The sequence below is a fragment of the Aythya marila genome (assembly GCF_965140915.1).
Source record: "Aythya marila genome assembly, chromosome: 5".
Lineage (NCBI taxonomy): Eukaryota > Metazoa > Chordata > Aves > Anseriformes > Anatidae > Aythya > Aythya marila.
The window spans coordinates 56,088,146-56,115,006 of NC_139046.1; the positions used below are offsets into that span (position 1 = coordinate 56,088,146).

Genomic DNA, 26,861 nt, shown 5'->3' on the forward strand with positions numbered 1-26,861 from the left:
AGAGGAAAACAAACCCCTGGATACGCTTTGTAGATCATATCATCAACTTGTGAGGCATGTCTTTTATTTACCAGTGATTTTGTCTAGAAAGTCTAGACTGCAAATCCTTTATATAGGACTTGGATATAACTTACCATTGAATATACACAAAATTAAAAGGAAAAAGTAGCACACTACTGCGATACCTGTATTACAAATAAAGTCAAAATGCTAAGTAAATCTATTTCTCTTCCCAGCTAGTCTCTTGGTTGATCACAATGGGAAATAAAATTTGCAGTGCACAACCATGAGTCGCCATCCGTGCATATCTACTCTGCCAAACAACTGCATGCAGCAAAACCTTAACTGTAACGTAGATGCTAAAGAACAGAATTGTAAGAATAATTAGGCTTTTAGCATCAGTTAAGGAACTACACTTTCCCTCTCCCCAAGGTATCATTCAAACTGTATCCAAACCCAAACTGAAACTGTCCTTACCAAGGTAAAAAGCCTAAAATATTGTTTGCTCAAAATCAAACTTGCGACATAAAACAGTTTGTGTCAGTTACTATAAACAGAATATAAGATAATTAAAAGATTTTTCACAAAACTTCTGAAAAAAAAAATCAAAGCACATCATTTTCCAATAGTCAACACTTACCATGGGTATCAGTGATTTCTGTTCCTTTCTTTCCCATATATTCAGGTGAGTGACCTAGTGGAGCAAATGAGAATAGATTACCTGGAGACATTTAATTCCTTCTGTTGGAAGTATTTTGGTTTGCATATATAAGTGGAAGTTCGTGGATCAAAGACTTGAATCTCCTATATCTTATCTTCTAGGCCAGTGGCTCTAGAATCATTACTACTTGTAAGTTATCTTATAAAAACTAAAAATGAAAAATACAGATTTTGACAGCAAGGCCTGAGGGAGATCAAATACTGTAAATTTATTAGTAAGGAAAGTAAATTAATAATAAATCATCTTTCATATATAGAACTAGACATGAAATAGATCAATATTTTAACTGACTAGATCAAATAACCATTATATGAGATTATGCTTTAAAAGTATCAGAGGTTTATGGGTGAGTTTAAAGGTATAAGTCCACTTTTCAAGAGTTTTAAAAGGCATAATGTTGAAGTTTAGTCACCTTACTCCCATCTAAACGGTTCAATCCTGAAACCTTATACCTCTGAAGCAGCCTTAGAAGAACCCTAACAATTCTATGATCAACACACCCAGGCCACCTGAAATAACAAAACAAAAAAAAGTAGGAAAGTATTTTTTTAAATGATTTGTTTGTTTTGGAATCTCTTGAAACACTACCAGCACATCCACTGCATTCAGGAGATCACATAAAACCTTACCAATTTTCAAAGCCATTCAACTTAACCAATAAGGAAACAAGAGATCGTGGTCAGTGTTTAAGCATGGCTTTGATTAGTAGTTCAATAACAACTTCAGCCTAAAGAAAAACAAGGAAAAGAGAGGAAGAGTGGGGAGGGAAATCAGAGGCACCTGGATCCTAGACTTTCTCCAGACTCTGGTTCCTGTATCTTTTGCATTACTAGGAAATTAAACCAGTATGAGAATTCTTCCCTTGCTAAATTTGTCAGGGTTATATTGCTCACTTCCACTACACCAAGCATGTTAGTACTGTTAAACAGACTTACCCTACCATTTTCAGGCCTGAGGAGAGCAAGAAATATTGCTAAGATTTGAAGTACACCCAAGAAAACCAGGAAGTTTTGTACAGTATATGTCACCTGTGATAGCCTGGAACATTATAGACAAGTGCTAGCCAAATACTTTCATGTTCAACCCTAGATCAATGCAGCAGCTTCGGCACCTCAGTTTAATACATATCCCACTGTTTAGATTCTACTGATGACCTTATCTAAACTGTTGTCATTCACACTTGGCTTGGAATAATTTTGATATAACCCTGACAAACCATATGTAGGGTGTTACAGAAACAATGCTGGACAAGCAGGGTAATTCCTGTGTTGCAGTTAGACACTAAGCATATGTCTATGCCATGTGAAACAAATAACGCAACATAGGCACCATATTCTGCCCATTCACAGCTGTAGCTGCAGCTGCTATCCATCTTCCATCTTTGTTTCCTGCATCCCTAGCAGTTACATCTAGTATGGAAACTGTTCTTGTGAACTTCATGTCCTTTTACACATTTGTCATGGCCTAACTCAACCTGCTGTGAGCTGTGCTTAACTGGAACAGACATCCTAACACTCAGAGAAATCCTTTCTGAACAATGGAAATAAAAGACCACAACACAGGAGTTTCCTGGGACCCAAAATCTGTAACTTGAACACAATTTTCTTAGTGAAGGCTGAAGCACGGATTTCTGTTGCTATCTTTGAAGGGCTCTTGGAACTCAGGAAGCACAGCCATCCTGCTTCCTTTCTGGGGACTGATCAATATGCTACATAGTTTTCAGTAACTTATTTAAAGATGGATGCACGTGGCAACATAAAGAGGAAACTGAAGAGGTTTCTTCATACCCTGACCAGCTTCTTAACTAAGACATGAATTTCAGATCTGCACAACCATACAAGGTGGCACTGCATAATAGAAGTTCTGTTTTCTTTCTTTTTTTTTTTTAGCATGTTAATGTGCCATACTAATATTAGTACTGAATGCAGAGGTCAAGCAAAGCAGGAACAGCTATGAAAATAAAACCAACCCTGCTCAGCCAAAATCTCCTCTCAGCCAATTCTCCTGCCAACTTGCATATATAACCCACAGGTTAAGTCCAAATCTCACAGTCAAGTCCAAAACTAAGTACCTTCTCTACCAGCCCACTCAAAACTCTGCAACTTAGTTCCACAAACTTACAGGAAAGGATGCCACACTAAGATCTCCTTCCTGTTTTCTTTTAAGGGAGCGCTGAGGGTTGGAAGCCTTTGCTAAGGTACAACAATATACCAAGAACATTGTGTCTCAGCAGCCGTACAGACAGAAAAGTGCAAAGGTGAGTCAGACTGAAGCGATGGAGAAAACATTCTAGCAGCTTTTAACATTCTGACATTGCTGCTTTACTTATTTACAACTTGTTGCCTTAATCCCAAAACACATAACCCTGCATTGTTTAAGTAACACAGGAAAGGCAAAGATGCATCTTCCACTGAACCTGTGCGCAAAAGCACCTATTAAAATATTCTTGTCTGTGTTAACCACTTACCATGTTTGGTACTAGCAATATTGAAACCACTGCACTTGTGACTTCAGTAAAAGAAATCAAAGTCTGAATTCTTTGTAACAATATCATTAACATAATCAAACCCACCAGCAAAGATAACCACCACATAGTTCAGTAGATTTTGACATCAAGAGCTACAAGTATCTCCATTTTTGAATCACCCATCCTGCCAATTTTCCATAAATGCAAATTCACCTTTGAATTATTTAGAATCCCTGCTTGTTTCAGTAAGTTAGACCAAGGAAACAATTAAGTCCAGATACTAAGAAAAACTCCTCTTTTGCAAAATTTTATGTACTTAACTACAGTTAGAAAAGACTGTCTAATAGGTCATTGTAAAATGAATTACTTGCGTAAAAACATGGGCATAACTTTATATACGAAATGGAGGCTATGCTAACTGAACAGGCCTTAAGCCCCTTGCCTCAAATCCAGGAAAGCATGACAGCTTTAGCCCTGCTTTATCAATGATCTCTCTAGCACATTACAAGCTAATCGAGTGTTTATAAGCTTTACTAGATCAGGGTGCTCAGATTTCCTTTTCATTACTGAGTTGAAACTTGGTTCATCATGTTTCCCAGAGGACAGCAGGCTGGAACACTTACCTTTTGACCACAACAATAACGGATGGAATCTTCCATAATTACTCACAAAAAATCTCACAGTGAAAACGACATCTGGACTACTGACAGCAAGTCAAGGAATTATTTTTACAATTTAACATTACACTGGCAAAGGTATTATTCAAATCTGATGCATTATTTGGTTCAGATGAAACTTTGGCTCCACACCAGAATTGGTAACAAAACAAAACTTCCATCAGTGAAGCTGTATTGTTACATTAATAGGACTATTTCCTAAGAATGCAGTGCTGCCTACAATAATAGTGACCTCTTACCAACCATGTTTTCTTCTCTGATTTCTTTTGATCCACTTACTGCTTGTAGACTTCCATCTCTGAAATATCAGCGTGGATCTACTGACAATTATTGGAAAGTCGTGTTGTTTTATGGAGAAACTACACAGTAAAATTTTGAACAGCACAGGCTCATAGGAGATGCAATCCTTCACAGTAAGCTTGAACGTGGCAGTCTATTTATGACTGACAGAAAGAGAGGAGCAAAGGTTCTGCATACTAGAAGGATGCCGCAGCCAGGATTTGGAAATGGTCTGTGAATTCTTAGAACCAGAAGTCCCACAAAAACAAGGGGATGAAAATAAGCTGAGCTTCAGTCGTGTATTATTTTAGTAGCATAGGCATCAAGATGCAAGATCTTGGATTATTTCTAAGGAGTAATTCTAGATTCCACAACTTGATCTACTGTGAAATTTCATGAGCAGAGAAATCCAGGACAGAACTTGAGAGTACTGAATGCTGTTTAACCTTACAAAGCGTTAACATTTTATCTTTCTAACATCTGAGAAAGAATGGTGTAAATTAACTATCTGCCACAACAATATGAACTTATAGTTTTCCGTAGCATATAATATTAAATTAGGCTATGATGCCAGGAAATTTTTATTTTGTGGTTGATATCCTGTTGGAAAAATTCCAAACATCTCTTCTCTTCTTTGCTCAGCAAAAACAGTGTGTTGATTGAATCAGAGCCAATATGTACACTCATGAGCTATCTTGCCTTAACCGTATTTGTAAACTAGTTAGGACAGAACTATATGTATGATGCTATAGATAAGATACAGCAAGGGCCTCATTTCAGACTTCCTATTTAAGTCCACTTAAAGCTGTCTCTCCAAACAAAACGTTTTGATTCTGAAGACAAGATAAACCTTTCCACAGAAAATTTGGTGGAGGAAAAACAATACCATCTATGGTTGGAAGAGAAAAGGAAAAATAGCTTTAAACATTTATTACTATGTTCTAAAATCTCTAAATCAGAATTCCAGAGAGTACTCGGCCTAATTATTCTGGCTGGGGCATCTGAAAAAAATCTACTAGACTTCAACATTTACTGATATATCCCTATTCCTGAACCAGATATGCACTTAAGATTTATTTAGCCCTTCTGCCTGGGTACAGACATGAAATCATAAAGGATCACTCTATTTATTTCAGCGTAGGAACGTCTGTTAAGTTGCCATTTGTCACTATTCAAGCCAAGAGAAATCTTGTCAACTATGTGTTACAAAAGAATTGAGCCATGGATTCTTTCATACTCTGTTAATATAAATGCTGTCAATACCTATCTTTATGTGATAGGTCATTTTACCTCAAAATAAACACTGTAATGCTTATTTGTTAGAGCATTTACATTGTATAAATTCAAAGTCATAAATATGCACCTTACTGGTGGCCACCTGCTATTGCAGAAAAACTATCCCAGAAAATATTAACATAATAGCATAGGGCTCCTCTTCAATGACAGCAGAGTCCTAAAAAATCAATGTAGGTTAAGCCAAAATTCATCATTCACATTATGGTAAAATGCTGTGCCTTCATCTAAATTCTGATGAGCGTCTGGTAGCTTACACAATTGTCTAACTTCTTACTCACATAAGGTATCTCCACATGGGAACATCAGCAGGAGAGATTGACAACTAATATGCTAATCCACTGGTTTCAAAGCCAATTCATCATGGACTCCTTACAACAGAAGGTGGACACAGAGTTCTACGTTTTGATGATAATGTGCAGACTTCTTCTGTGAAGCCCATATACTCCTATTAAACAGAAACAGAGTTTGACACTCCACACAGTGGACTCCAAATTTCTCCTGTTTATAGTCAAATTAATAACAAATAAATACACAGAGTAGTGTATGAACAGTAAAACATATTTTGTTTTGTTTTGTTTTTTAAAAAAAGAAAAAAAGTAACTTGCAGTGAAACAAACGCTTTACATACTTCAGAACATCAAAATAACCTAAAAACAACATTATGAGAACACTGTATTAAGTCATGGCAGTGACCTTGTTAGTTGTTATTGCTTTTCATGAGAACTGCATTAGGCATCTCTAATTCACTTATATATTAGAATAAGTAGGTTAAGTTAGTAAGTACACTGTTGAGCACAGTGTACTTGTTGAGTACACTGTTGAGCACAGTGAGTACACTGTTGAGTGTAAGTATCTTACAAGACAGTAGAAGTGAAATGCATCAGATCAGCCTGCACACTCCCAGTATGCGATAAACTGGTGTATATATTCATGTGTATGCATGTGTAAATACACAAAATAGTATTAAAAATATGGAGGTTCACATGGAAGCTGTTACACAGGTCTATTGAGCGTAGTCTGAGTTTTACTAGCAGTGAGTCAGACTTAGATCCCATTTCTGTACTACTGTCACTAAGAACTAGGGCTGCTGGCAGGAAAACCTCCATCTCCTTCATGGTAAATAACAGCTTGTTCTACGCAAGGAGAATTGCACTCTAAGCCACATCTCTGCTTGAAGCTTGCCTGCACCTTGATAAGCCATCTCTCAGAATTGCATCACTTAGTTATGCTACACGCTAACAGATTATTCTTCTTGGTCATACAGATGACTTAAGGCAGAGTCCAAGTTCAGAGACCCAGTAAGAAACACTTTTTAGAAGTACAGAGGCTCTCATTGCCTATTTAGATATGCTGTTATCAACACGGGTATGTCATGAACCACGTGCTTTTAAGTACATGCAACCTTTTCCAGGACAGTGACAGTTACTGAATGCTTAACCACTCAAGTAAAACTAGACAAGACCAAAAAAAAAAAAAAAAAAAAAAAAAAAAAAAAGCACTCCTGTTTATTAAAAAAGATAAGGATAAAATGCTAATACTTAAGTACAAGAAGTTTGGTGGTGTTTTGTTGTTCTTTTTTTTTTTTTTTTTTTTTTTTTTCTCAATGATAAGGAATGATAAGGGTAAAAACAACTTAATGGCTGAAACTGTAGTAGGTTCATCAGTCCCCATACTTCATTCTCTCCTTGTTGAGTAGTAGTTTTCAGACCTTTAAGTCTAAGTACAATGCCATGTATCTATACCACATAAATAAATATCTCTACTAATGACCACATTTAAAAGCGTATTTCTTCTGTTTCATATAAGGTTGCTCACAGGAGGCAGAAGACATCCTCTATATTACACACCATCAACAGTGACTTCAATGATATAGGATATCCTATCCCTATCCTTATCCCTATCATATATGGGCTGAAAGGTTTGCAAACCCCAAACAATGTTTTTCCTTTCTAAATTGATCTTTTACTTCCCTGCTAAATTTTACTAACCAGTTCTCCAAAGTGGATGCTATAAGTAAAAAACACGTAAGTTTTTGGTGCTTTTGGTGTTTCTTTCAGGTAGTCTGAAAAAATGCAATTAGTGCACAGATGTTCTGAGCTTACGCATGAAAGCAACGAAGGGATTAAAAGACTTGATGCATCAATAGAACATGTTGACTCTGGACAGCTGTTGACATAAACTCCTGTCACCTCTGACACAAAGCTAAATACATCAGAAAGATGGGGTTAAAAAACGATAAAGCATTCCAACCCTTGTGACATATAGAAAAACCTATAGCATCAACACAAACCATAGAACCATAGAATATCCTGAGTTGGAAGGGACCCATAAGGATCATCGAGTCCAACTCCTGGCACCACACAGGTCTACCCAAAATTTCAGACCATGTGACGAAGTGCAAAGTCCAAACGGTTCTTAAACTCCAACAGGCTTGGTGCCGTGACTATGTTCCTGGGGAGCCTGTTCCAGTCTGCGACCACCCTCTTGGTGAAGAACCTCTTCCTGATGTCTAGCCTAAGCCTCCCCTGCCTCAGCTTGACACCTTTCCCACAGGTCCTGTCACTGGTGACTAAAGAGAATAGATTGGCACCTGCCCCTCCACTCCCCCTTGCGAGGAAGTTGTAGGCCGCAATGAGGTCTCCCCTCAGCCTCCTCTTCTCCAGGCTGAACCGGCCCAGTGCCCTCAGCCGCTCCTCATACGTCTTCCCCACTAGGCCCTTCACCACCTTTGTAGCCCTCCTCTGGACACTCTCCAGCAGTTTTACATCCTTTGTGTACTGTGGTGCCCAGAACTGCACACAGTACTTGAGGTGAGGTTGTACCAGCACAGACACTACAGTAATTCCTGCATTTTTGTCCTTCCCAATTGTTTCAGGTGTGGTAATTACAGATATGGGTATTAACGTGAAGAACATTTAAACAAACTGCATTTATTCAGCCTACATAAGAGAAGGCTCAGTGGGGAGTTAAACACAGTCTTTGACCATCTAACAGTTAGCCATGGAGAAGACAGGTAGCCTCTTCATTACGATTCTTGCTGACAGAGACAATGGGCATGAGTTGCTCCAGAAGAAATTGCACCTGTATATAAGAAGAAAAATCACCATCATGAGAACATCTTCCTCGCTAAAAATGTTCAAGATTCAGATTGACAGGACCCTTGATAATGCATTTGAAAGGTCTGGTTTTCTTTGCAACCTAGACTCTTCCAGAAGAGCCTCCGCTTGTCAGTTCCTCTATCAGCTGTGTCAGGAAGGTCAAGAAGTTATCAATGCACTCCAGAAACTCCCTTGACTGCTGTACTCTGCTTTCTTGCCCTTCCAGCAGATTTCAGGGTCATTCAAGTCTTCCTGTGAGACAACGGCCTGCAAGTATAAGGCTTCTTCCAATTGTCTTTGAGAAGTGTCACACTTAACTTCTTCCTGATCGAGTGGTCTGCAGGAGATGCCCATCGCAGCATCGCTCAGCTTGGTCGCCCTTTAATACAAACTCTCATAAGGTCTCATCTGGCTAATCATCAGTCCTCAGGTAAAACTTCATGCATTGCTGCTGTGCTGTTCTCCCAGACTTTCGTTCCTAAAGGACCTGTATCCATCCACTGCAGTGTTCCAGCCATGTAAGCTATCCAGCTACATCTCTGTAATCCCAATGCCATCATAGCCCTGCAGCTGCACACAGGCCTCGAGTTTCTCCCCCATTAAGCCAAGAATTGTTTTAAAGTCTGTTACAACCACCATCTTTAAAATAATCCAATAATACTGGAACACAATCATATGCACAAAAGAACTCTTTCAACAACAAAAAAATGAAGAAAGCAACCAACAATACTGTAGATTTTATTTGTATTGAGGTACAATCCCATTATAATTAGCTAAATATGACTTCTTAAAAAAAAAAAAAAAAAAACATATAAGAGCCACTAAATAATAAGGTTATTGGTCAGTTACCTATAAACACAAAACAGGTTCTCAAAAAAAAAACCAAACACGTTTGTGGATGTAACTTGACATTTATGCCCCAGTTTACTCAAGCTCATAAGAACGATTTTGCTTTCCATACTACAACTGCTTTCTATGCAAGGAGCCAACACGAAGGTTGTTCTTGGGCTTACAAATTACTATAGATGAAGACTTATGGGATTGACAAGATACAGGTCTCTTACTATTCTTCATGGTAAGAACATTGTCTTCCTTTGGAGGAGGCACATACACTGGTTTCCAAGGAATGGGGTTGCAATATGCTGGAGCTGGATATGAATTTCCATCAGGGCGCCCTAAAACATTTAGAAAAAACACATAACTAAAAAGGAATATTTATGCTACAAGCTTTATAATGCCAGCAGTTATAAAAATTATTTGACTAACAAAGACACAACTGCATCTTAAAAGGTACATCATGTAATTCAAATGATTCAGAGATAAATCTACTACCTTTCTTTTACTGGCATATTTCTCATCTGTGTTAAAAAAAACAGGTCGAATTCTTATGCAACATTCAGAATGCTCAGTCTTCTGTAAACTTAAAACACGTGAATGTAAAAAAACTGGCTACCTTGTATTATTTCAAAGCAGTTATAAATATGACTTCCTGTCACCATGTATATAAAATTCACTTATTTTTCCATGTTTGCTGAACTACGACTTTTCATTTTACTGAGGAGAAAAATATGTTGGTTTTCCATAATTACATTAATAACCTGCAATTATTAACCTGGGGGCCCACAAAGCAGTATCAGAAAGCCTAAAATGTGACTGACAGAACATATTGCTCTATCAGTCACGCTTGTCTGTAGTGAAATTCCAGTGCACTATCACGATGTTGGGTAAAACAAAGTCTATAATGTATTCTATTGTGTGAACACAACTGAGTATGGATTTTACTTTTTTTTTTTTAAATCAATTTAACAAATGATTGCAGCTGTCAGGAACTAATGAGGTTCCAAAACAAAACATGAAAGCAAAGTGTATCACAACCTATAAACAGATGTAAGCACAAGAGCAACTGGCTGTTCATCTGCTACGTCCATTTCCTTAAGCATTCAAAGTCTGAATATTTTCTGTTATAAATTCAAGTAACAATGATTTTAATTCTGAGCAAAAAGAAAGATGAAAGCATAGATTTTTCTTGTGTTTGTTTGTTTTTAAAGGAAATTTAATTAAGCACTCAAATGTAATGTGCAATACTATTTCTTACAGCACTTCAGCTTTTGTACCATGTGGGATTGTGAAGAAGAGACAAAAATCAAGTGAGGCTCTCAAAACTCCACACCAACTATCAGCAGTAGTCTCTTTAACACTTCCCTTTAAAAGTAAAACAACAATAGAACAAGACCACAGACCCAAGAAGGTGTGATACAATTGCAATGCTAAACGCAAAGTGTAGCTAAGAACAGAGGATGATTCTGTGTCTTTTTCAGACAGGACTTCTGCCAGGCTTCTGTTAATTTTTGTATCTCAAAAATCTCCTCTTTTCAAACACAGATTGTGGTGCAATAAGAAGGCACACAGCTCCTCTAACACAAACATTGACTTTACAAGGATGCTAACATAGCTGATGCGCTTTGCAGGAACCAGTAATTGGCTTTGGTGATTCTTATGCCTGATAAGGAACATAATGAGATCAAAATCAATTATAATTTGGTATGCAACATTATTGTCTTCTCAAGTAACATTCTTTTCCTCCAATAAATGGCTATGAAAAATGTACTAATGACTGACTGTAAAAGCTTCTCTAACTTATACCATATGGGATATTCATTCCTACATGTCAAAACTATGTATTAGATGAAATTCTTAAACAGGCTTCATTTTACATTGAAAGATTAGAGAGAAGGAACCACAAACCTAAGCCACTACATATGTGTAGCAGGAATACAAACCTGTAGATTTCCTATGTGGAAAGCCATAACCATTTAAAACAGGGCGTGGTTTATTTCTAGCATTATGTAGCCATTCCTGAAAGATCTTCTCTGATCTCTCTCTCTTCTCCTGCAGCTCTGCTTCCCTTTCTTTTTCTTTTTCCTGTAAGTGCAAGAAATTAAAAAAACAAAAAAAAACCAAAAAAAACCCAACTAATATGTCTACTGACAAAGCCCTGTACAATATACAAAAACAGCAAATAAAATCTTTGCAGATTCCCAGGCTGCTGAATATATTTCAATTATGTTTTCATATATGAATCCATTTTCCCAAAAATAGAAAAGTCACTTTTTTTTCTTTAAGTCTGAAAAAACACAAAATCACACCCCCTCTATATTAATTTGGGGGCAAGGGAGTGGGAAGCTTGCAAAACTCTTTTGGAAGACCAATACATGATACAGAGGAATTTTGGATGATTTCTGAAAATGCAGCTTTCTTATAATTTGTTGTAGGACCTCGAAGACGCTTACAACAAGTAAAAGGTCTTATGAAGCTCCTATAAAAATAGATAGCTGATTAATTATTAAATATGAAGTAACACTAAAATAAGGGCTCCTAGCATCAGATTGGTACAGACAGATAGAAGGGAAATTTTTTAGTTTGAAATACATGCAAGTATAATGACCAAGATAATAGCGGTACTGGGATAAAAATGCCCAGAATGCTGCTTATTTTCTGCCTCGGCTGAGTAATGAAGATATACTCTGTGGTTGGCATTTCTATTTCCCATATCACACATCATGACTGCAGTGGATTTGCTTGGCTTTGCAACCAAGACTACTAACAAACGTGTTTAATATGCATCATGCTTTGTTGGCCATACCACAACTACTTCACTGCACTAAAAAATATAACTTTTGAAACTATTCTTAACATACAACTCCAATTGATAAACTCCAATCAATTTAATCAACCAATATATTTAACATGTCAGGTAAACCTATCCAAATAAATAAATAATTAATACCTTCTCTCTCTTCTTCTTTTCTGACTCTTCAGCTCTCTTCTTCTTTAACCATTCTTTATACTTTACTTCAGCCTTTTCTTGTAGCTGCATTTTTTCTAGCTCCCTTGTGGCTTTTTCTGCCATTTCCTTGCTCTGCTTTCGCTCCCTTTCCCTTCTTTCCTACATGAAACAGATAAAAGAAACAGAATAAATTTTTTCAATATATTTCAATGGGCAATTATTTTGATGAATAGTTTATTATTAATTACAAATAAAAATATCATAAACCTTGAAAAAAAATCTTATTGCAGTCTCTGAAGACAGAACCTATTCATCACTAGCTGCAGCTAAAATAGTTTTAAACATATAAACTTGTCATAAAACATGATAAAAATTGACTTTCTGGACTCCCTATGCTGTTATGTTTTATTTCTTCAAACGTCTTTTCAAAAACTTCAAACACTTCTCAGTATTTCTGGGAAAGAAATATATGTTGCAATTCTTGTCAAACATGTTTTCGTTTTAGATGAAGAAATCCACTTTTCAGTGAACCTAGAGCAAACTCCAGTACCAAGTGGAAGTCAAACTGCCCCCCTTCTAAGAATAACTGAGATTATTAATGTGCAGATTTTCAGCAAACTTAAGCATAAATGGATATGGAAAATAAGAAGTCCAAATGAGAATCCAGTTCATGCATTATATTTTCTACATTTGTGATACTTTTTCATTTATTTGTGTATGAAATTCACCTGTTTGTCTACAGGATCCCCCTTTTTACCTGCTGAAATAGAAAATGAGAAAATACATTGGGTTGGTGAAAAATAACAGTGTGAAGTGAAATTGCTATCCTTATAATTTTTAAAATACAAAACACAGAAGTGTCATTACTTCTCTGTCTTTTCCAAGTGTGTGAATCTAATGGCATGCGATGTTTTGGGAACCATTCTCTAGGCTAACAAGCACATACTGAAGGGCTCTTCTTAATCTGGAGAGAAAGGCATTTTCAACTGAAGACTAACCATACCTCTCACTTCCCTTTCTGGCAACCTTTTTGAAATGCCTGGGATTCTGCTGGTTCAGTACTACTACTGCTGCTTAGCTTACCTAGCTCTGAAGAACCTGTGATACACACATAGGGGCAAAAATCTTTACTAGACAAGCTGTACACATGACTTGGAGGAGAGGCAGAAGACTCAATATGAAACATATTCCATTTTATAGAAAAGAACTGCCAAATAAAGATATTTTTCTCTAAGAAATCTTTTTCATGTAAGCTCCTTGCTAGTAAGAAGGAGAATCTGAACTATTTTGACATACTTCAACAATTTTTGACTATATAAAGGACATATGCAGCATAGTTGGAAATTACAACTTCTCGTAATTACTACAGTTGGCAGTATGGAAGTCTAATGCCTGGAAGTACAACTGCAAAGTAAAACAAACTGGATGTCTTCTTCAACGAAAAGAGGAAAAACATTTACCAAAATAAAAAAACAAAAAAAGGGAAAGGAAAACATGTGTATATACTTCCCTTCCTGTCTCACTTGTAAACACAAAAAGATCACAGAATCACAGAACTGTAGGGGTTGGAAGGGACCTCGAAAGATCATTGGGTCCAACCCCCCTGCCAAAGCAGGTTCCTTAGAGCAGGCTGCCCAGGTAGGTGTCCAGACAGGCCTTAAATATCTCCAGAGAAGGAGACTCCACAACCTCCCTGAGCAGCCTGTCTTTCACACATTGGTGCGGAACTTCCCATGCTCTATCTTGTGACCATTACTCCTCATCCTGTCCCTGAAAACCACTGAAAAGAGGTTGGCCAAATCCCTCCGTCTCCCACACCTCAGGTATTTATACACATCGATGAGATCCCCTCTCAGTCTTCTCTCCAGGCTGAACAGCCCCAGGTCTCTCAGCCTTTCCTCACAAAGAAGATGCTCCAGGCCCCGTAACATCTTTGTGGCCCTCCGCTGGACTCTTTCCAGGAGATCCCTGTCTTTTTTGTACCGGGGAGCCCAGAACTGGACACAGTACTCCAGGTGAGGCCTGCCCAGGGCAGAGTAGAGGGGGAGGATCACCTCCCTTGACCTGCTGGCCACGCTCCTTTTAATGCATGCCAGGATCCCCATTGGCCTTCTTGGCCACCAGGGCACGCTGCTGGCTCATAGCCAACCTGTTGTCCACCAGGACCCCCAGGCCCTTAAAGATAGAAAGCTAGATCTCCCCTCTTCCCCTGCTTTTCTTCCAGAAAATTCTGTTTTCTTCTGGAAAATGCATTTATGCATAAAGAAACAATAGGCATAAAACTGGAGCTGGGGACCAGCACAATTCTCTTGGTCTGGTCTAAAGTGGGTATTTACTGGGTCAGTCCTTGTCCTGAGCAACAAAACTTGTCAGTACTCCACTAAAGCAGCATTATACAAAAGAAAAGTTCAGCTCATATTGCCCTGCAGAACACTAACTCATTTCTGCCACTTACTGGATGAGGTGCAAACCCAAGGCCAATAACAATATATTTTCTCTCGAAAGTGTTTGCTATTTTTATTGTAAGAATATGCTGGACAATAATATTTTCATATTTGAAGCTTCATCCACACTACATGAACTTGTCTTGATAAAGAAGTCCTTTCAAGCATAACCTTAGCTTACTCTCACCATTCATTTCCTTGTAAAGTGCCATGATGTTAAACTGCACTCTTCTTATCTAAATGAGCCAGATTACAGAATTACTTGCATTAGCATGCCCCTATCTGCGTTGGGCACTACTAGAAGCAATAGTACAATGTTAACAGCAGCAGCTAAAGTATGCATCAACTGTTTTTTTTTTTTCCTTTTACAAGATATGCCTTACTGACTATATTTGCCGTAACCTCTGGGGTACATTTCTTCACTACAATGGTACATACAAGAGCCCTGTATGGGGTACTCTTGTTGTATGTTCTCATCTAACAAGAAAATGTTATTTGTGCATGCACTGCACTCGATTTCAAAATACGACTGGCTACAAAACTACATTTTCTCCTTGTATATTCTTTTTTTCCATTTCACTTCTAAGAAATTCTGGCAAACATCAGCTGAATCTGTTCTGCAACACAAGGAAAACAGTCAGATCTGCATACATGCCAATTTCAATGCATATTCTGCAACATAAAACTCCACAGAACTACTAAATAATCAAAGTCTTAATAACATGACTTCACAGCAGGGTTTGTAGAAAAGGCCTGTACACGTGATAAAATTACTGATTACAACTAAGACCAATAAAAGAAGAACTTTGTTTGGGGGAAAAAAAAAGAAAAAAGAAGAAAAAATTTTTAAAAAGATGAGATTTTGAAACATTTCCGTACTAGCAAAGAATGGAAATGATTTTTCCTAATATGAAGAAAACTCTTTTTTGTTTAAATAGGTAAAAAAGAAAAATCACCTGGTTTTGGTAAGTTATGTAGATCCTAAGTAACATCTACATGAAAAACAAATAACCAAGTTTTTCCTCCTTCTATAATGCATCTTATTCTCTTTTATTGAGAGCTGCTCCTCTGTCCCTTCATTACCAAATATTCCCCACTTGCATCTCTCAACAACTCCTATTTTGAGACAATGACAGTCTGAGACACACAGCAAGCATTATGCAGATAAGAGACACATGCTAAGACAGTGAGTTAAAGTCATTTGCAAAAAAAAAAAAAAAAAAGGCTTACAAGGATTTCAAGTCTTTTGTTGTTTGCTAGCTTTTATTTATCAGCACTCTACATGAAATTTGAGCGCTTACTGTAACATTAGATTATAAAAGTAAGGATCTTTCAAAGCAACAGCTTTTAGCTAAGGGTTATACAACAAGCAAAAAATAAATATAGGAGAAAATTTAAAAATGGGGCCCTTCCATACATAAGGGCTTTATACACTATCGACAATATCTAAGCAGAAAATAGGCTAAAAATCTTTCTGAAGGTTGTAATTAAAGGGGGGGGGAGCTTCTTAGATAACAAATCTTTAATCACAATACTTCAAATGAGTCCAGCAGTTTAGCAACAATCTAGGCTGTCCCAAAGTTAAATAAAGCCCTATGTAAACAATGATGTGCCATGCATACTTGCATATTACCATGAAAGCCACAGCTATTGCTAAGTTTTTCTTCTGATGAGACACCCTGAAGATTGGGAGACTCCCTATAGGATTGCAGACGTTGCAGCTGCCTAGAAGTTATTCTGCAGGCAAACCAGAAGTGCTTCCTTTTTCTCTCCAAGACAGAACAGCTTCTCCTTCATACAGTCAGTGTACACCACATTCTCAGCTGCTTTAATAACCTGCTTCATGTCAAGCTCCTGTCACCCCAGCCTTGCCAGCTTCCCTCCAGCCTCATTACTTTCCCTTATGCAGGCTATCAAAAATGCCAGGAATGTGCATATTAATGTCTATGTTCTTCAATCCTCCCTTCACTCCCCTTCCACAGTTGGGGGGGTGTGAGGGGGATTTAATTTGTTTACGCTTGGTATTGTCAGATCGGATTTTAAAAATTCTCTTTGATCCTTTGTTCCATACAGACATGATCTGTTCAGCAAACCACTAGGAAATTTACATGCACTTTAAAATATGATTACACATATTACATAAATTAAGGTATCGATTGTAAAACATCCAATTACTCACTGCAAGAAAGGCTTGTTCTCCCACCACCCCACCCAGGCACATTATTAAGGAGAAAGGATACAAATCTGGCCTGCAGGTTCACTGCTCTGGGCTGAGATCCTATCGAGCCTATGAACATAATAAAGACTGGGCTAGGTCACTACCTGGAAATGCGCCACCCAAAACAAACCCAGCCGTCACACAGAGCAGGACGGGTGACTCAGTGGGCAGCATGTGTCTCACCACGTCAGTACCAAACCAATGTCTCAGCGGCACAACTATCAAGCTCCTAAGAAAAATCACATCTGTGTATATGCTGAGAATTGTCAGAGGAATTGAAAATTTGAAGAAGCATCACACTTTATTTAGTATATCTGCCTTCTATCAGGAAGAATTTCCCAGGCAGAAAATAGCCCAATTAGCACTGCAACAGAGACAACATATCCAGCTGGAAGACAATCAATAAAACATACAGTCCTGTACTTTTGTATTAACAATTAAATGAGAGGTTGAAGAGAGGGACAAGTGCAGAGCTGCTACGTGTTCTGCATTTTCTATGCAGTGTCACGACAGAAGAGTTGGAACTAGATGATCTTTCTAGGTGCCTTCTAACCCAAACCGTTCTGTGATTCTACGAACAGAAATATTTCCAGAAATTAGTGTTTTGTTTTGTACGTCTAAGATACTTCTCACAGCAATCGTTTCCTGTTTCCCACTCTGCAGAATGTAACAGCATTTTTCTTTTTGGACATTTTTCTTTTCTATTTCACAGCTATTTGCTCTGACATCTTAGCTTCCATATTCTACCATAATTTTATGCTGACAGTGAAATATAGGAACCAACATCAGAACATACACCCAAATTTCCTCATTTATCCTCACAGCAATCCAGAACATCAGGCGCATTTAACAATCTCGGAAACATCGTCATTCAGCCAACTGTTGTTATCTTTGTCATTTAGCACAGCTGAATTTTCCACAGCTCAGTCACCAACCCCGGCTCATAAAAATGCCTCTATAACCTCTCCATAATCTGGTGGCCTTCTGTGATGGGGTTACAGCGTGGTGGTGATAGGGAAGAACAACTGACGTAATCTACCTGAACACATGCAAAGCATTTGACACTGTCCCAAACGATATCCTTGTCTCTGAATTGGAGAGGCATGGATTTGACGGAAGGGCCACTCCGTGGGTAAGAGATTGCCTGGATGGTTGCACTCAAAGAGCTCCACGAGTTCTACAGCTCAGTGTCCAGGTAGAGACCAGTGATGAGTGGTGTTCCACAGGGTTGGTGTTGGGCCTGCCTCTTACTTAACAACTTTGTTGGCAACATGGACAGCAGGACTGAGCACACCCTCAGCAAGACTGCCGAAGACACCACGCTGTGTGCCACGGCAACACGCTGAAGGGAAGGGTTGCCATTCAGAGGGGCAGAACCTCATGTGAACCTCATGAAATTCAACAAGACCAAGTGTAAGGTCCTGCAGCTGGACTGGGGTTATCCCAAGCACAAATACAGGCTGGGCAGACAATGGACTGAGAGCAGCTCTGACAAAAAGGACTCGGGAGTGTTGGTTGATGAGAAGCTCAACATGACTTGGCAACATGCACCTGCACCCCAGAAAGCCAACTGTATCCTGGGCTCCATCAAAAGAAGCACGACGAGCAGGTTGAGGGAGGTGGTTCTCCTCCAGGAGTACTGCATTCAGCTCTGGAGACCCCAGTACAAGGACGTGGACCTATTATAGCAAGTCCAGAGGAAGACCATGAGGATGATCAAAGGGATGGAGCACATCTCCTATGAAGACAGACACAGGAAGTTGGGCTTTTTCAGCCTGGAGAAGAAACAGCACTGAGGAAACCAAACAGAAGTCTTCCAGTACCCAAATGGGGGGAGACACAGCCAGGACAGCTCACCCAAGCTGACCAAAGGGTCATAACATATGATGTTATGTTCAGCAACAAAAGCTGAGGGAAACAAAGAGGAACATTTGGAGTTAGAGCATTTGTCTTCCAAAATACCTATTAGGCATGATGAAGCCATGCATTTCATGGCTAAATGTTTGCCTGACTGTGGGAATTAGTGAATCAACTCCTTATTTTGTTTTGCTTTATATGCGTCTTTTGCTTTACCTGTTAAATTGTCTTTACCTCAGTTCACAAGTTTTCTCAGTTTCACCCTCTTGGCAGGATGGTGACTCTTCCACATCCTGCCATTAGGAGGGTGGGTGAGTGGGTGGAGGGAAGAATTAACTGAGAGAACAGCTGCGTGGTGCTTAGCCACTTACCAGAGCTAACCAACAACAATGTATAATGTATTTATATGTACACTGTGTATATACATTAATCAAATTCTCTAGATATTTCTAGGTTTAGATTCTATTGGTATTCCAAGAGTGAAGTCATGTAGTTAGTAAAGGTGGATATAACAGGACATGAAAATATTAAATAGAATGTAGAGGGTGAAGAGCACTGCATCGATGTTAATTTTTTAAATGTTTAATCAAAAAAATGTTGTCATCATCCCTTACTTTTAATCCTGATATTTTAATCAGCATTAATTCATTAGAGGTTCATCTATGAGAATGTTATAAAGAATTAAATGGTTATATCATTTCATAAACATTTCACAGTTTATGCATCCATAATGTATTTCTCAAAGCCTCTGGTACTTTGAGTTGATAGCAATTAATCAGTAAATCAGAAATCAAATGTAGCTAATTATGTAGCTAATTTAAGTGTTCAATCCCACAGTTGTTGAGAAGAACCATCAAACCACATCTGTGGATCACAAGTTATGTAAAACAGAAAAAAGAAATTAAAAGAAAAAAATATTTCTACTGTCAACAACAAGCTTTCTATTCTGTGGCAAAACAATAGAGAGTAGCTCGTGTATAAAACTGGGGTTCTTCTGACAGTCTTGTTAAAACAGCACCCTTGACAAGTGGGCAAGTCTTAAACCCGGATTATCAAAAAACAAAGAGGTAGGGGCTGTGTCACTGTTTACATGAAGATAACATAATATCACATTGTGTGAGACATCTATAATTAAAACCATCCTCAGGTCTTTCCAGAAATACCAGGAAGAGGACACGGAGTAAGGAAGAAAGGGAGTCTGGAAGACAAAGGGTTTTTAAACTCAAGAGTTCTGTGTACTGCTCCTCATTCATGGGAGATGAGGTTGTGGGAAAAAGGCTACGTACGTCTTGAATTCAGAAACTCCAGGGCAGATGAGGGAAAAGACAAAACAAAACAACAACAAAAAAGAACAAAACACTAAACTGGCATCAGACAGCAGCTTACGTATTTTCCAAAATAGAAGAGAAGCTTTTCACTAGCATCTCCAAACTTCCACTGAGTAGAATACAGGGAGTAATGAGGCAGTAGAACCAGTGTCTGGTCACACTGTGAAGGAACTTGGAATTGAACCATTTTGGACAAATTCTGAATAGTGGTGATCTTCAAAGGAAACACTACAAAAGAAAGCATGAATGAGTGATCAGCTCTGAACACCTATGACCCCACTCATGACATTATTGTTGCTCATTTTATACTCAGCCAGTTTTGTAATCACATGTTCATCCATCAAAATATAGATAAGAAAGTAAAACCCTTGGAAGGATCACAGATGGAAATCCCAAATATTTTGAAGACATTAAAGCAGTACTTTTTATCTCCCTCCTTCAACTGTTATTTACCCAAGTCTGCAAATCATTTGAGCATCACCTACAGTCACAAAACTATAGCTCTTATTTGTCAAGCAAGAACGCATTTGACAAGATAGAAGTTACAAAGATGCTGTTATGGAGAGGAGATTTTCCAAACGTATCACACATGGAGGTCTCCCAGTCCCAACCCAGTCCCAATGATTCAGAGATACAGGCTTGCATTTTTAACCTTACTCAGTGGTAAACAATGATTGAAGTTAACTGATCTGTTCATCATCTACTGGGAGTCAGTCAGCATATAACCATGAACTGACAGACTTCAAGGGTCTCCATTTTTATTTTTTTAATTATAAGTTCTAGCAATTCTTTACCTCTTTCTTAACGAACAAAAAAAAAAAAAAAAAAAAAACACTTTAGCTTCATTCCACTAGGAAAGGGTCCTTTCTTGGCCCTCCAAAAACTTTTATCTTTCTGTTTGTCACTAGTACGGGAAACAGAGAGCTGAGTATTAGCTCAGAATGCTTCCACAAGCTGCTTGGATTTAGTGCTTACACATCGTATCAGCATGTTAAATGACATAGTATCAAGAAATATACTCAGCTTTTGCAAAAACATTTAGCTACAAAAAGCAACGTAGACAACACAGACAAGGAAAAGCTACACATAAATGGATTTTCAAAATTAGTCCAGTACTGAGTCTGCTGTTTCTAAGATTTTCAAAGGTTTAATTTTATATATTTTAAAAGTACTACTTCAGACCTCATTACTTCCACTTTTAAAATTCTTCAATTGGAACAGAAGAATCGCACATTTTCAAAGAATTTGGAAGAATGTGATCAACCAGTGAAATCAGGTAATTTTTCCCTCAAGGACTGAGAGATAATAAAGAACTATGAGAAGGACATTTACAGGCTTTCAAGATTGTCCTGATAAAATTGAAAATGACAGAGGGAAAACATCTTTTCTATTAATGTAAAAAGTGTGTGAGTGAAATTCTCTACAGTTCTAGACTTATACACCTCTAGGAGTATACACAAAAGCAGTGACTGACTTTAAAATAGGACCATAAGCAAGTTGTTGGTACAGTCATCACAGATTTGAACTGCTTTAGTAGCTAATACAATTACATAAATATATACCTACCACATCGCAGCTTAAAATGAGCTGAAGTTTTAAATTACTTCACAAAAATACATCTTTGTACTCAAAGCCTAATAAAATTTATGTATGGCACAAGGAATTACAAGCTTTGTAAGCGTGGCTGCACTGTTTCAATCCAAAATAAACTATGCATATATAGGTCAATTTTACCTCTTAACAACTTTATTCCACATAATGTTAACAGATTTACCCATCTGTGGTTATCAAAATGTAGAACAAAAATAGCAATAAAAAATACAACAAAAAGTACCAGAACGAACACACATGGAGAAAATAAGCTTTCACAAGCGCTAATTCTAACCCGAAGAAATGAGACAGTAGGCAGTTTTCAATACCTATTCAAGATTTAGATCAGTGATGAGATGGGGGAAATCAAGGATGTAGATTTCTTTCTTTTTAAGCTACACAGTTCAACTGTGAGTTGCCTACACAGAGCTCCTTACAAACTAGAGCCTAAATACAGCAATTAGCAATCAAGCAATCATTTTAACATGCCAAAAACATTAAGACAGACTCTAACGGCTTTGCTGATCTAAGTTCAGTTCCAAATACCACTCAAATCCCTGTCAAAATAAGGCTTCTTTAATAATGAAAACATGACATTGAACAACTTCACTTGCTCAACATTTATAACCACGCATACCTCATTTTTATCCATAAATGTAACAGTAACGGAGAAAGAAGTTTCAGTAATACATACAAAATCCTGTTGGTTTCATTCAAATTTTCTTCTGGATTCAGAAATATGTCTGTAGATACTTTTAGAGTTAAAATTTTTTGACCAGTATTCCTCTGACTTGTTAAAAGATAGAGCTCTATTACAGCTAAAACAGAACAAGTCAGACAGACAATTTACTGTCTGCCCACAAATGACTCAACCTTAGGAGACAGAGAATGTAAGACTATTTTTGTCCACCAGAGATCTAGTATCTTAATGAAAATTGAAAAGGCATTAGTAGAACCAGGATAACACCCGACAGCTTATTTTATTAAGCCTTTACTTCCTGGTAAACTGCAAAATTTTGTTATATTTGCATACGTATTTCACAGCTTAAGATGTTCTTTGATAGTTCATATTTCAAAATATCAGTTCTAGTTCACTTTCAACCTTTAAAATCACAACAGCTATTTACATACAAGTTTATTAAATGCTGATGACACCTTTATTTTCAAAAATAATTTATGCAAAATGACTGGAAGCGTATGAAAACTTCACATCACATGTTTTTAAATAGATATTAAACAAACAAAACAAAACAAAAAACAGTGACTACCAGTAGATGAAATTGATCCTCAAGTGTTGCTTCCTAACCTGACATGACCTGAAAAGTCTGTCAGATCACAACTTACTTCGCCACATAACGAAGTGCAAGAAATCTGACTTGACAGACAGAAAAAGAGCAGAATGCTTCTATGCAAATACAGCAATTCTAATTCTGGCATAAACATCCCTCACATTCACAGTACAAAGATTTTTCCAGCAGTATCCTGCAGCTGCCCCAAGATTTTGTGCTCAACATGAAGGAAAAAGTTTCATGTACGCTCAAACATCCCTTACTTCCTTCCTCAGTGTAGTATTCAGTGATGGGGAAGGATGATAGATTTGCAGAGATCATAAAGGTAACATCCCTGAAAGGACTGCCTCCTGTAGAGTAAAGCATTTTCTGCAATTTACACAGAAGGGTAAGAGTCAGGGAGGTATGAAAAGGATGAGTGCTTAATGCCTATCTCAGTGAAGAATACCGTGAATTTTGCCCTCAAGAAGGAGCAGCTTTTCGTGCCTGTAGAAGGAAATAAAGAGAGCTTTCCCAAATAAAACACGCACACACATTCCTCAAGAAAATCATAGCAAATATTCATGAATCCAACCTTAAACTTCACATGAAATCTTCATGCAATTTTAAATGCATTCTTAGCCACTGAATTGACATGCTTATCCTTCAGTCTGTGTTCAGATCCACAGGTAATCTTGCAGAAACCTGAAGTGGTGAGGACTATGTAACGCACATGTTAATATTCTAAAGACAGCTAAGCCTTTAAGTTCAGTTTGTTCTTGATTTGAGTGCAGTTTACAGAAAAACTACCCAATGAATCATCTGATTTAAATGAAAATCAGATTACTTTTGGTAAGTGCTTGGGACATGGCCTAAGGATGACCTTATTCTTCCAAAACATAACATGTACAAGTCCAGACACAAATATGTTTGTTTGTTTTTTTCCACTGTCCCCTGGGCTGATGTACCATCAAAAAGATCTCCTACTCTCATGGACAACAGAAGTTGTTCATCAGTAAACCCGAAGTTTCAAGGAGGACCCAAATAGTCAACTTCTGTAAATCTCTACCTGACAGACTCAGAGAAAATTTTGACTGTTTTGAACTCTGAAGTGAAAAATTTTAAACGGGCAACCCAAGCTTGTTTAAGCCAATGAATAGTTACAGACAGCTGTAATTTGTGTTTTAGAAGAGGAAAATTGCATTGTTCTTGCTGAATAATACGTCCTTTACTTTTTGCTGTGTACTTCAACAAGGACGGATCCTTTCTACATCATATTGAACCATCTGAAGCAGGATTGTTCTGGTGCAGATTTATGCTAGTCAGCCAGTCAGCAATGAGGCTAAAAGAAAATAGGTTCGATCCAAACACAGGTTATTTTAGTGGTTCTAGATTGAACCTGAAGGTGGAGAGACAAATGTGTTAAGCCTGGATATCTAGCCCACTTAGTGCTATTGTGTTATTTTTGATCAATTTTCATCTGATTTTACTGAGAAACAGAAGTACCAAACAGTAAGTAACAGGTATTGCTACAGACCATAAGACAGTGAACAAGTATGTCCATGAATTACCAGGGGCTGAACAAGACCAAATCTCTCAAGCTTTTCCATTGTTGCCACTCAGAGCACACCCTGTTTGTGGCACACAGAGCTGTATATTGCCCTGTAGAGATCGGGATTCTGTCTGCTTCTGACACTGGACATGGACATCCTCTCTGGAGAACTGAAAAAGATTTCTTGATCCCACTCAGAAATGACTTTTTGCATGAAGGAACTCCCAATTGCTAGCTGTGGTCTACTGAGAATTTCCTGAATCTGGCCTCACACCTCAATTATCCCTCTAAACTCTACCATACTATTTGCCTGTCCACAACGGTACTTAACTAAACCCCTTTTCTGGCTCTACTTGGTGTACAAAACATTGCAGTTAAGTTGTACACTTCACCCAATGTGCTTGGACATTGAACCTAGGAAGTCAGAAAGACTAGGGTATACCCTAGACCAGAATCCCAGCTATCATTAGCAGAAGTCTACTGCACAAGATGTAAGCCAATTGTCAGTTATCTGGCTACTCAGAAAACAGATCTCTTTATACCTCATGGGAAAAAAAAAAAAAAAAAAAGAAATCAGTCTTGGGAGAATGTTTAACTGTGTTGGTGTGGTTTTGCAATTTTCAATTAAACAGTCATTTTTTCAGCAAATTAAAAACATGGCTGTCCAAACAGTCTAAGTAAATTTTACATAGGTTTACTTAAACATGGCATATGCTGGAACTCTTGCAAGCAAAGAGTATTTTACCTCTTCTCTTTTTTTTTGCATCCACTCCTTGTGCTTCTCTTCAGCTAGCCTTTTCCTTCTTTCACATTCTTCTTTTTGCTTCATCTTCTCAAGCTGTATGTTCATTTGCTAATTAAAGAAAAAGCAGACCACTTTAATATGTCATGGCCACCTATACAAACACGCTCAGTATTATCAATGGTGCTGCAGTTAAAACAATACAAGCATTAGATTTAGAAAATTTTCCTTCATTAAGATTTTGGAAAAGATGGATGACAGCCAACACTGAAACATTGAAACAACCAATGGAAATGTATAAGATTTTAGAAGATGCACCTGAAATATATTTTTTAGCTGGGCTTTGTAAATAATTCAACATAGTAAATCACCCCTCCTTCTACATGTCCTTTCAGTTAATGGGATATGTAGTACTACAAAGAGAGACAACTACTGAATTGGATTCTAAAGGGGAGAACATTAAACGTGTGGTGATCACTAACAGATCAGAAAATACTCCTCAAGATTAACAGATTATTTTGGTGTTATGCTGACCTCTAAAACAATGTTCTATAACCTTCTAGTGGTAGGTGTTTAATAACAGCACAAGGTAACCCACATAAAAAATATACGTTACTTTCACTTTACAGATAAAGGGAATCATAGAAAGGTTAGGACACTGCTCAAGGTCAAATGACAAATCAGTAACTAAAGTGAGAAATGATCTAACTTTGATGTAATTATTCTAACCACTACCCAATATTTCCAGCTTGATTGTAAACAATAGTATCGCTTAATCAACTGCAACTACCCATATATTAATCAAGAAAAGATATAGTGCCTTCACTTAATTCTGCCTCATCCCCAGTATTCAGGAACTGTTTGTATGCAAGGGGGCAAAAAATGGAAGGAAGGAATTAAAACAGAGAGGCACAGCCTGGAAAATGACTCTAAACAGTTGTGTAATTACACACTAAGCAGGTAATAACACTGTGCCTCATATCTAACCAAGCAGTTTGGCATGCTTACGCCCAGCACACACCCTGTCGTGTTTTACTGCCTTCATGCATTCGTATGTACCCATGATGAAAATGAAGGAACCAATTACAGAAATGTTTTATTCTTTTAAACTTGAACCATTACCTGACAGTAGAATAAGAAAAACATTATAGAGCACTACCAGTGATGTGCAATGTTTAGCAAAAGAGAATATGCAGAGCATGAATCACATAAGCATTGCCAAACATTATGGAGAGATAATGACCCTAAAATAATGGACAAAACTACTTGTTTTTTCACAATCAAAAGTAAAAGAACTCCTCTATTGGTTGATTGCTATTTTCTATTAGACTTGATATCAAGCTAATCAGATGTATTCACCTCTGCAGCTCTCGCCTGTAAGCGGGCACGTAGTTCCTTTTCTTTCTCAATGAACCATTCTTCCCACGGTGAAAGACTGTCTTTCAAAGGAGACTGTTCTTTTCCTTCTGTTATTTCTGAGTCTTCAGCAGCTTTCCTGTGTTAAAAATGAGAAATGTAAAAGAATATTATCTGTAGT

At 37.7% G+C, this 26,861-nt stretch overlaps 1 protein-coding gene across 3 annotated transcripts in view; it reads right to left on the reverse strand.

Annotated features, from left to right (window-relative positions):
• CCDC34 (coiled-coil domain containing 34) overlaps nucleotides 1-26,861 on the reverse strand; it is a 42,861-nt gene that overhangs the window by 12,918 nt on the left and 3,082 nt on the right. The window contains exons 2-8 of one of the 3 annotated variants that reach the window (XR_014317503.1): nucleotides 26,684-26,819; nucleotides 25,328-25,435; nucleotides 12,326-12,484; nucleotides 11,319-11,460; nucleotides 9,603-9,713; nucleotides 5,719-5,885; nucleotides 641-694 (exon numbers count right to left, since the gene is read on the reverse strand). Coding sequence is in view for 2 of the 3 variants with exons in the window: in XM_082760427.1 (XP_082616553.1) it covers nucleotides 9,499-9,713; nucleotides 11,319-11,460; nucleotides 12,326-12,484; nucleotides 25,328-25,435; nucleotides 26,684-26,819 (760 nt within the window). In the remaining variant the exon portion in view is untranslated. Of the gene's footprint in view, nucleotides 1-640; nucleotides 695-5,718; nucleotides 5,886-8,144; nucleotides 8,522-8,629; nucleotides 9,714-11,318; nucleotides 11,461-12,325; nucleotides 12,485-25,327; nucleotides 25,436-26,683; nucleotides 26,820-26,861 lie in introns of those variants that run through there. The other 2 variants (XM_082760428.1, XM_082760427.1) reach the window with 2 other exon arrangements.